The 10,000-nt window shown below is 47.3% G+C and overlaps 4 protein-coding genes and 1 non-coding gene across 5 annotated transcripts in view; 2 read left to right on the forward strand and 3 right to left on the reverse strand.

The window, feature by feature from the left end:
- The window catches only part of CNBE1730 (hypothetical protein), a gene marked incomplete at both ends in the record, with an annotated part of 3,474 nt that extends 108 nt beyond the window's left edge, over positions 1–3,366 (reverse strand). The window contains 19 exons of the mRNA XM_770365.1: positions 1–385; positions 448–519; positions 587–616; positions 674–849; positions 903–934; positions 983–1,120; positions 1,172–1,389; positions 1,442–1,540; positions 1,589–1,820; positions 1,875–2,053; positions 2,104–2,138; positions 2,186–2,286; positions 2,347–2,528; positions 2,580–2,630; positions 2,692–2,738; positions 2,795–2,817; positions 2,875–2,966; positions 3,023–3,211; positions 3,272–3,366. The exon at positions 1–385 is cut by the window's left edge and continues 108 nt beyond it. Coding sequence (XP_775458.1) covers positions 1–385; positions 448–519; positions 587–616; positions 674–849; positions 903–934; positions 983–1,120; positions 1,172–1,389; positions 1,442–1,540; positions 1,589–1,820; positions 1,875–2,053; positions 2,104–2,138; positions 2,186–2,286; positions 2,347–2,528; positions 2,580–2,630; positions 2,692–2,738; positions 2,795–2,817; positions 2,875–2,966; positions 3,023–3,211; positions 3,272–3,366 — 2,376 coding nt within the window. The remainder of the gene's footprint in view (positions 386–447; positions 520–586; positions 617–673; positions 850–902; positions 935–982; positions 1,121–1,171; positions 1,390–1,441; positions 1,541–1,588; positions 1,821–1,874; positions 2,054–2,103; positions 2,139–2,185; positions 2,287–2,346; positions 2,529–2,579; positions 2,631–2,691; positions 2,739–2,794; positions 2,818–2,874; positions 2,967–3,022; positions 3,212–3,271) is intronic.
- Positions 3,367–3,628: 262 nt separating this feature from the next.
- On the reverse strand, positions 3,629–3,711 carry CNBEt070. The gene is given in 2 exon segments: positions 3,629–3,664; positions 3,675–3,711. It is a non-coding gene; the product is annotated as a tRNA-Ala (tRNA).
- Positions 3,712–3,929: 218 nt separating this feature from the next.
- CNBE1740 (hypothetical protein) lies at positions 3,930–6,824 on the forward strand (the record flags this gene model as incomplete). The annotated part of the gene is made up of 6 exons (XM_770366.1): positions 3,930–4,921; positions 4,968–5,024; positions 5,097–6,062; positions 6,115–6,343; positions 6,395–6,665; positions 6,721–6,824. The coding sequence occupies 6 exons, from the start codon at positions 3,930–3,932 to the stop codon at positions 6,822–6,824; spliced, it is 2,619 nt and encodes an 872-aa protein (XP_775459.1).
- Positions 6,825–6,863: 39 nt separating this feature from the next.
- On the reverse strand, positions 6,864–9,402 carry CNBE1750 (hypothetical protein; the record flags this gene model as incomplete). The annotated part of the gene is made up of 11 exons (XM_770367.1): positions 6,864–6,917; positions 6,968–7,116; positions 7,164–7,790; positions 7,842–8,150; positions 8,209–8,389; positions 8,443–8,547; positions 8,597–8,674; positions 8,725–8,864; positions 8,932–9,043; positions 9,089–9,169; positions 9,220–9,402. 11 exons carry the CDS (start codon positions 9,400–9,402, stop codon positions 6,864–6,866), a joined length of 2,019 nt encoding a protein of 672 aa, XP_775460.1.
- A 477-nt stretch (positions 9,403–9,879) lies between these two features.
- Positions 9,880–10,000, forward strand: part of CNBE1760 (hypothetical protein) — a gene marked incomplete at both ends in the record, with an annotated part of 1,446 nt that continues 1,325 nt past the window's right edge. The window contains one exon of the mRNA XM_770368.1: positions 9,880–10,000. This exon is cut by the window's right edge and continues 2 nt beyond it. Within this exon, the coding sequence (XP_775461.1) occupies positions 9,880–10,000 (121 nt within the window).

Here is a 10,000-nt window from a genome sequence, read left to right on the forward strand (position 1 = left end):
GCTTTCCACAGCCAATTCTCCGCTATCTCCCGGGGGATCGCTCATTCTCAACTTCATATTCATTTCGGTGCCATGTAAAAGCTCCTTTTCGTCTCCTCCCTCTTGCATCCTGGCTACCATGCGGTACATCTCCAGATCCTGTTCCTCGCAGACCATATCGATGCCTTCTGACTCGGTATAATGGGTGTAAAACTCATAATTCAATATCCGCTCAGGCAGATCTTGAGGGTCATACAGGGATCTGATGAATAGTTCGATGGCAGATGGAGGGGATTCGAACTGAATCGTTTTGAGCCTTACAGGTCGGTCTGGGGACGACGAAGGTTGATGTGGTGATCCAGATGTCTCGGCCACGGTGGCCCACCTACGGGCGATGCGACGAGCGCTAGCCAAAATAGCGGTTACCATCTTGAATCTTTGTTTTGATTGAAGCAAACGGAAGCTCACTTCGGGACAGAATTATGACTGGATTGTTCACGAGGCTCGAATGGGCTGGACACATTGTCATACCTCGATTTCCTGTTGGCATTCAATAATCCATGATCAGTTTTCGTTTTTATCTGTAGGAAAGATAGCAACGGCTTACGCATGGAATCTTGAGGTAGAATTCATATTGCTAAAGAAAATTTAACCTCGAATAGCGATATGATCGCAGGAAGTTCCGATGACTTACAAAGCGTACATGTTGCTGAATTCCGACATTTTATCAGGCTTGTAATATTCAGCATACACTTGGTTGATGGGAGCCAAATCATCCGCTTTTGGATCTTCTAAGTGAGCGGGATGGTACCATTGTCGGTAATTTGGACGCGTGAGGTCGTAAGTGGGTACCGAGGGTTGAACGCCGAGCTGCGGTCAATCAGTATAATCCAGCTGCCTACAAAGCAGCAGAAACTACTCACGAATAGGTTTATGGCAGATTGCTTGTCACCGTCTACGAGATGATCAGTAGGATACAACCAACAACGAAACCGTTGCGTACCCAGCATAGAATTATTATAGAAACGCCTGATGTTTTCAAGTATATCTCGTGAGTGACTACTCCATTGAGTGGCCTTCGTCCTCCTGTACGTGTCTACTCGGTTGACCAATGCACTGCCGGTGTACTGCCAAGCCAGAGCTTCTCTACTGATTAGGATTACGGTTCTTCAGACAGCATACGTCCACTTACTGTCTCCGTGATCATGATACATCTCCGTTAGGACATCGACTGCGTCGCACGAGAACTCAAGATAGGGGGTTGCAAGGAACCCTAGAGCATACAATTGATGACCAAAAGCTCGTTTAGCGATGGCAAATTGGGCAGCATTTGTTCTGTCTAGACAGTCAACGCAGTTTACCCTTAGAATTCCATGTTGTAGAAGTGGATGATCTCGATGCGGCCCAGCCCTTCAATCACGCATTATTAGTTCATTCCCTATTGGCTTAATTGAAGGCTTACCCGACGGCATTTCGAGCTGGCCCACCATGAAAGAAGTTGGTGGCCTGAAGACTCTCCTCGCAGATGTCTTCGAGGACCCCTATGACATCTTGTTGTCCACTAGGGAAGTCATTTTAGCATCTTCTCTCACGCATTTCTGGAACTTACCTTTTAGCAGCCTGTGACATATCCCAAGCGATATAGTCCATCTTCTTTCCTTCTGGCAGGAATTGATTCAGATATTTGACACATTGCCCGTACTCAAAAAGCAATTTGCTTTCACGGGGAACAGATTCCCGGGATTTTATAAGGTTTAAAATGTATATTGGGGCACCGTACCGGCCCAATAAATCGTCAAAGTGCTTGGCAGCAGGGGTGTAAAAGGGATCCTTGATTGTAACTGATAATTCATGAGTCCAGCTCGTTGCGACGCATGTCGGAAAGATTGACCTACTTTCTATGGGAGGCCTCGGGGTCATTTGATTTGATTCCTGGTGCCACATCACTGGAATACTTCCCCTGTACTGCACAAAACTGGTATAGCCCCCATAACCGGCACTGAAGTCTGAGAGGGGTTGCTCGGGTCTAGAGCTGTCGTGCTGCCCAAACGAGGTTGAAAGTGGCTCAGAAACGCTACCATAGATGAATAAGCTTTCATCACATAAAGATACGCAATGGCTAACATTTGTTCGGTCTCGACCTCGTTTGCGACATGGCCCTAACCACAGTTAATGATTGGGATGATGATGTTAACAGCCTACTTACATGCTCGTTGGCTCCTCTGGTAAGGAATCGAGCTCCAGCATAATGTCGGGATCTCCTTGCAATAAGCGTGAGGTAAACAGTACGCGAGAATACATGAATTTCTGAATGAAACAAAGGAAATGGTCAGCTGACAAGCCATGACAAGACTTGGGCGTGCTCACTCGCTTGGTCCACAAACCCATGTATGAGAGGTATTATCCATCTACTTCTACCCCGTGGTTCCTCGAGGTTGAACGCAGGTGATAAGAGATGATGGTTCCACATAAACCGTGTGTTCCAACGGCGATTATTCGCAGATACTGTCAGATTCGTTTGAAGGGTGTTGGTCAAATCATAGGAGTACCTAAGAAATGAACTTAGACATCCGACTGGAGACTTTGAAGAGTTGCCTCACGAGAAATAAAAATTCTTGGAAAGGTCAACGAGGTTAAACGTATTAACCATCCTGCATAATCGTAAGCTCAGAAAGATGGAATAGGCATCATAATAAGTATGCACAAACTTACTTAGTTTCCAGTGTGGATTTTTCAACCTTAGAACCAATAGGATAGAGCTATGTTTAACATCCGTAAGTCTGCAAACTGTTTTGAAAAGCTCGACATAGCTTACCGTAGTATCGTCACAATGGTAGACTGTAAAATGTCATCTCAGCTTAGTTTTCAAAGCGTTCTGAGCATTCCCAAACTCACTATAATGGCCACCTAACAGTCCAACCTCAGACCTCTTTGTCATGAGGATCATATACCAACAGGTAGTGAATCGAATAAATCCCACGAGTCCACTGCAATCATTGATAGTGTAAGCTGTGACGGTAATGATCACAATGGCAAGACGCACTAAAAATCCATAACCTTATCCAAACCACCTTGGCTTTTGTTCCCATCCTTGACCATCCTCAAAAGTTGCTGTAACTCTATTTCATCATAGGAAGTCGTATCTTCAACTACATTGAGAGTGTTGGGATCTGTGCGATCAATCTTTAGGACACGATGGATATTATCGGTTGAGGCAATCACGTAAAGACGTCTACTCCGCAATGGTCAGCATTGTGTGGCCTATGCTCCCCTGTCCATGATCTGAACCCACGTTTTGGTCCGAAACAGAGTAAATTTAGAAAGCGAGTTGAGTGCATTTGCTGTGGCATCTTCTTTTGTTTGCCGACTCTCTCCTTTGCTGACCATGGCGGAGGATAGATCTTGACTTATCCGGTTGGAATATCGAGAATATGCTGCCTCCAAAGTGGAGATCTAAGTGGTCGTGAGAAGTGTTATTAGAGGACTGGGGACATCAACAACTTTTTGAAAGCGTAGAATGAACGAAGAGCGTCGGTCGGCTAGCGGGCTGTTGTGTTGTTGCGGTGAAGGAAGGTGGAGGGGTGGAGGTACTCCGAAATACATTATTACGTACGTTATTAAGTGGGCTCAAGATATGAGGTACAAAAAGTGGAGGAGCTGGGACTCGAACCCAGGCTAAGCGAAAAGCGTCCTGAATGCGGATCGCTTGTCATACCCCTTGACCACACCCCCGACACGTGTAAGGGCAAGCAAATTTAGTCTCTCATATAGGCTCCACAATATGTAATCAAATCGCGCCCTTTTACGCGCCTCAACGATAACAACACGATCTAGTACGCCGCACGTAGTATTTTATCAATAAATTCAGTTTCTTTAAGCATCTCCCTCCGGCCAACTCAAGTATAATAGGCCGGCATCCGCCTTGTTTGTTATCTTTCCACACATCCGATATGCTCGCCGAGATACTTCTAATTCTCAGCGGCCACCCCTCTTCGTTCTTCATTCCCTATCCTTCTCCCCCAGCAGTACCTTTCACTTGCAAGGCTTCGCCATCGCTCACCGAATATCTTCACCCCGGAGAGGTAGCGTCCCTCAATTCACTGGCTGATCTTGCCTTCCAGTATCGCAAAGTTAAAACATGGGCCAATGATACAATTGATTGTGGTCGGAAGGCTATACTAGCGGAGAGCTTGCCCCCTTCTCGCAAAGGGAAGGAACGAGAGGTCTTTATGAATGACAAAGGTGACAGTATCAAGCTAAATCAGTATCTCGTGACCCTAGCCGCAAGCATAATCGAGGTGCTGAATGGCTACGAGCTTCTTATTGTTGAGACAGAAGCCAAAGTGCTGTCCTTCGACCCAGCTGTGGTTCAAGATCAGCAAGGTTATGTGCCACTGTCCAGTATCGTGGCAACGTTCGATCGGTGGCGGGCACCTTTGACTGCCCTTAGTCAAATAGTGGACCAACTGTCTTCTTTCGATGAGAGAGAGGATAGCTGGTCTCCCGGCAGGCTCATAGATTTGATCCTCCTCAAATCGCAGACTGGAAACCCTTTCTTACAGAATATATTTTCAAACCTTGCCAAATCACTGCAAGATTTGTTCCTTACCCACCTTGTGTCATTCATTCTACATGGGATAGCGCCTTCTGAGCCACTGATGACCAGCCCTTCAATAGGGCGCACTGTTGGGGTGGACCCATTATCGCCTCAGCATAGAGTTTATGCCCTTAACGTCGACATGTTACCCACTTCAATCGGGGAAAACACCAGAGAAAGTACATTATACGTGGGCCGTGTGGTTGCGACATTGAAAAGAGAAGGAAAGTCACTGCCCAAAGGTCTGGTGGATAGTCTGCGAGGAGAGTTAATGGCCGTGAAAAGTCTAGAAGTTGGAGGCGGCTTGAAAGAGGCTGTTGAAAAGGCTAGGGCGGAAGTTGGAGAGTATGTAAACTTTCATTGACTTGAACCAGAGCTAACAAGATCACAGATGGCTTTGGAGACACATTCTAACAGGCCCTCAAGTAGCTGAATCCATTGAGATGTTGTGAGTCGAATGATATTCGTCGGAGAAAAAGCTTTGAAGAAGCTTACAATATTTTTACTTCGCTTCCGATAGTGGAAGCTTTTTCCTTCTCCGTAAAACCGACTACTGTATTGCCGTAATTCGTGGGATATCACAATTGCGCCTGGATAAACTCATCACATCCAATCCTCACTCGTCGTCATCCATCATTCGCGAACAAGACCTGGATCTCATTCTTCGGCGCGCCAGCGTGGGTACCTCAGCCGAGTTGGACTCTCAGCTTGACTCCTTACATTATAAGATGGAGAAAGGACCCTTGAGGGCGATGCTACCTACTGTACCTGTCAAGACACCCAAACAAACCGACATTGAGAGCAAGAGCGATACCGTAGAACACCGGAACTCGATTCGAGCATTGTTTTCATCCTCTCTTCTTGGAACTCCCCTTATACTAACTACAACAGTCACCTGGCCACTGGATCTGTTCATTTCGCCTCAGGCTCTATCAGCATACTCGGATATTCAAGCCTATTTGACGGCCTTGCGTCATACTCATCTCTCGGTACTTAGTTGTTGGACCGCGCTTAGCGCAGCTCAACGCCAAAGACGTAAATGGACTGGAGTGACCGAAGGGGGAACAGACGAAGAAGTAGAGGCACGCAGGAGATTGGGTAGAGCTGCTTGGGGGACAATCAGACTCATGTTATTCTTCATCGACCAGCTTCAAAGTCATTTCATGACTGACATCATTGACGTGCAGCATAAAAGGCTGTTGGAGCAGCTCGGTCTAGAGACAGTCCTTCCAGCACCTGTACTGGGAGGTTCTTTGAGAGGATCAAGTTTGCGAGGCTCCATCTCCGTGCGCCAAACTCCAACAGCCACGAAAATTCGTACTGCCATCCCAACGCCGGTAACTGAAAGCGGCGAGCGGAGAGAAGCGGGTTCTCCATTCTCAGATACGTATTCAATGCCTTGCGATGGCCAGACACTGAGATCCAATCGCGTACCTCCAACGCCAAACAAAGCGCAAGGCGTCTATTTGGACTTTCTAACTCTTCGGTCAGTTGGCACAGGCTTGAAAATTCGTTGGCACTGACTTTCCAGACAACAGTCAACTCCATACTCTTCACCTCTCTTTCCTTCGAGAAGGGCTCCTTATTGCCGATTTCAACTTGGCGACAGTCATCCGTGACATCCTAGATACATGCAGGCGCTTCACAGGGCTGGTAGAACGCTGGGGTGGCGATGTCTTGCCAGAATTGCTGATGGAAGGCATCAATGGGGAAGAAGTAGGGAAGATGGTCAAGGAACGAGCGCAAGCGGTTCAACAAATCAATGATGTTCGTTTCTTTTCTCCCAATAGTAGCACATCAGCTTACGCCGATCTTCAGAGGCTGCATGAGCTTCTTACTGATTTCTTCGGCGCTCTCTTGGACACGCAAAATCCGGGGGCTGCTGATCCAGATAAGTCAGTTGTAGATGGTGGAGGTTCTTTGTCTCGAACAATGCGAGCGGCTCAAATCTCACGAATGATGTCCCGTCAAGCGAATTTCACAGCAGCTGCCATGAATGCGAAAAAGAGTGCCAAAAGCAAAATGCAAATGGACAAGGAGGATAGAGAATTGGAAGCAGACACCTTAATGGCTCGACATATTGAACAACGTAAGTTGCTAGTGTCTTGATCGGGCAAAGAGGCAGGTGCTCAAATGGTTTGCAGTACTACTTCGGTTAGACTTCAACGGTGTCCTCACTGCTTGGCGGCTAAAGGAAGTTGATGGGGATTACTCGGGGGGCAGTGTATTGATTGGAAAGGGGCTTTAAGCATATTTTAATTGCATGCGATCTCCACATTCCCATACTCTAGTCCTGTGCTCTTAATGGGACAGGCATCTTGTCTCCAAAGCCTTCAATGAGCTAAGAGTAATCAGCATGTAGACTATCCATTCACCTCATCATTGACCTACAGAATTGCCATTAATAATGCCTGTAGTAGCAACAAGGAATCGGCGACCTGTGGTCTGGTTTGACATCCATCGCAAAGCCGATATTTCGGTGTAAGTGCAGCCACCCAAAAAGAATACAACTGTTGTCGTGAACTGCTCGCCATTATGCCCTGATATGATGTCAGGTAAAGTTACTGGACCTCCCCACTACACTTACCTGCCATATCCGATCGAACTCGTTCGACTTTTTGCTTTACATCCACTGTAGAACCGGGTATACCTGCCAGCACGTCCTCGAAACCCTTCCAGCCGGATATACGGTGCGCTTTTGGCAGCACCTGTCTTCCCGGTCCTTCCTCCGTAGGGCCCGAGAGGATGACATTCTTTTGAGTTACGCATTGCACCAGTCGGATAGACAATGGGGCATATCCAGAGTAAACATACGATATGTCGTTTGGGACCGCATCGTTAATGTCGTCGACAAGCAATCGAAGTGATTTCCGAAGTGCCGGGAAATTTTGCGACGTCAATGAAGGCGAACGAACAAGGAGGTTGAGAGATTGCAAATTGATCAAAAGAGGGAGATGGTGATATCCGTATACTTGGAGAAAGTCTCGTTTGAACACCTCCAAATTCTTTGGTTTGATGCCACCTGTTGTCAGGCTCATGAGAATAACCGAGCGGAGAACTGTTTGCCAGGGGATCTGCTGATACATCAAGTCTTCGATGTTGCTCAGTTGAGTCGAGGTGTCGTAGCCTGCCACAAGGTTCTGTTGGGCTTCAAGGTTCTTATTGAACTCTTCCGTCTGAGTGATTCGCATCAAAGTCTCAGTCAATTCGGTATCTAAAACAACAATCAGCCGGTTGCTACCTAGGGTGTCTATGAGAAGCGTACGCAATTTCAAGGCCTGTTGATCACCCTTCATGCCGCCAATCTTTCCCACGAATTCTTTCATCTGAGTTACACTCCTGAGATTTTTGACGACCCCACGATCATCCTGTAAACGTTTAGCCAATTTGCTGAGCCTTGATCCGACAACAGCGAAGTTTCGATCTCTAATATCCTGGAACAGAGCATCCTTTTGAGATGTAAGATGATGTTTTCGTTTTTTTGTTACGGTGGCAGACGGCAGAGCAGTAGAGGGGGGCGAATTGGTACCGGTAGGATTGGGGTCAAGAAGGGAGGGGTCCACCTCGATGTGGGCTATACGGATAGTGTTAGTTCACAGAGCAGGCGGAGCATCATAAAGCTTGATATGCACAATTTTTTATACCCATAAATTCGTCCAGCATACCCTCGTATGTTAATTGGGTGCACATCGGTGTCACCCAGTCTACCGAACGATCAATGATGATCAGGCCGTCTACCTTCTCAGCGGAGTCAATCTCGCTATATTGTGAAGGGTCAGAGCTACGATGCCTCTGCAGAAGATCTGTGAGCTTCTGTTGCAAATGGTCAGCTGGATCTTCCACTGTAAATGCACGGTAACAAATACCTTTGCGCCATCGCCTTTGCCCAAAATCCGCGGGAAAACACCAAAGGCGCGCTGAAATGTCATTAGGGCTAAAGACGAGGAGTGTATGGGAGTATCGTCCCCATTCTTGATTCATAATGAGCATTAGGTATTATACAGGACATGATGGACTTACTAGGTATATATCACGAGCTACATCCTCCATTTCCAACGACAGGAGGTCGTCCTCCATAGGAATGAAACCAAGATTGAACTGCATGTCTTATCAGAAATGGCCAGACCTATCGTGACAGACCTACGTACTTCTGACAAGGTAACATCTCCAGCCACTCCTTGGTCTTCTAATACCTTTTTACACAGTTCAGTTACTCTTGGCACCAGTAAAATGGTGTAAGTTAGAGGTCCTGCAGCTGAGGGATTCTGCTGTTGAGACCGTATTTGCTCTGTGTGAAAGAAAGAAAAGAACAGAGGTCAATAGCTAGGAAATAAATCATATATCAATGAGCTCACCAGCAATGATGTTCATGAACTCCATTTTTGGGCGACACAACCAGACGACGTTCCGGGTGTTGACGTTTAGGGGTCCCCTTTCCAACCAAAACATCTTGTCTACAGCTTGATGCTTCACAGAGAGTCAGCTCCTGATGGCGAAAGGGTTCATGCATACCTTGAGAAGAGCCACCTCTGTTACGAGGCCGAGAGGGCCTGCCAGGACCGGATCGAGGATCAATGTTTTGGCTCCTTGGACCTGCTACACAGTCAGCGAGTTACAGCCTCAAGGAATGTCTTTAAGCATACATTATTGAGGCTCTCAATCAAGGATGTTCTGGCCAGCTCTTTCAAAAGGCCAGTCTCCAAACCATTTCCAGCAGCTGGTTGTTGAGCTGAGGACTCGGAGTCGCCCGAAGTTGAAGGCGGAGGTAAATGATCAGCGAGGTGTGGGGGTAGTCGCGAAGGACCACTTGGGGCTGGTGTTGTCATGGCTGCAGGAGGATGTAATAGACTTATGTGGATTGGGAGATTAAGAATCTGCCTGGCCGTCAAGCTATCAACCAAATCAAAGATAACTAACTGAACCAAATCAAAGATAACTGATTGACAGCGCAGCGAGGCCAGCTGCTGGTGACAACACACATGCGATGACGCGCTCCGTGTCCAGTTTTCCAGGCGATTAATAATATTCATGCACGTCCGGCAGTACCCATTTACCCATCCAGTGGCCTGCATGCATCATCATCTGCTTGTGCCATGCTACCGACATGTCATATGCATAACTTGCCTGAGCACTTTGCCCACAATCCCGAACCTCATAAACAAAGCCAACATGTTACGTAATGAGTCCGGAAGAACGCGTCGGCTTGCAGCCGGGTGGTCGTGCGCGGAAAGGGGGGACAACGAAGTTTCGTCACCGAAGAACCTGTTCCATACGCCTCTTTCCCAGATACAAACGGAGTTAAAATGGTAGCGATCACCGTGTCTGCCTCAGGTAAGCCGACCATCAACCTCGACTTCGCCAACAAGCACCCGCGCGACGTGACTGTCAAGGAGCTCAAGACTGCTATCCAGGCCAAGTTCCCCA

The sequence above is a fragment of the Cryptococcus neoformans genome, chromosome 5 (genome assembly GCF_000149385.1).
Source record: "Cryptococcus neoformans var. neoformans B-3501A chromosome 5, whole genome shotgun sequence".
NCBI lineage: Eukaryota > Fungi > Basidiomycota > Tremellomycetes > Tremellales > Cryptococcaceae > Cryptococcus > Cryptococcus deneoformans.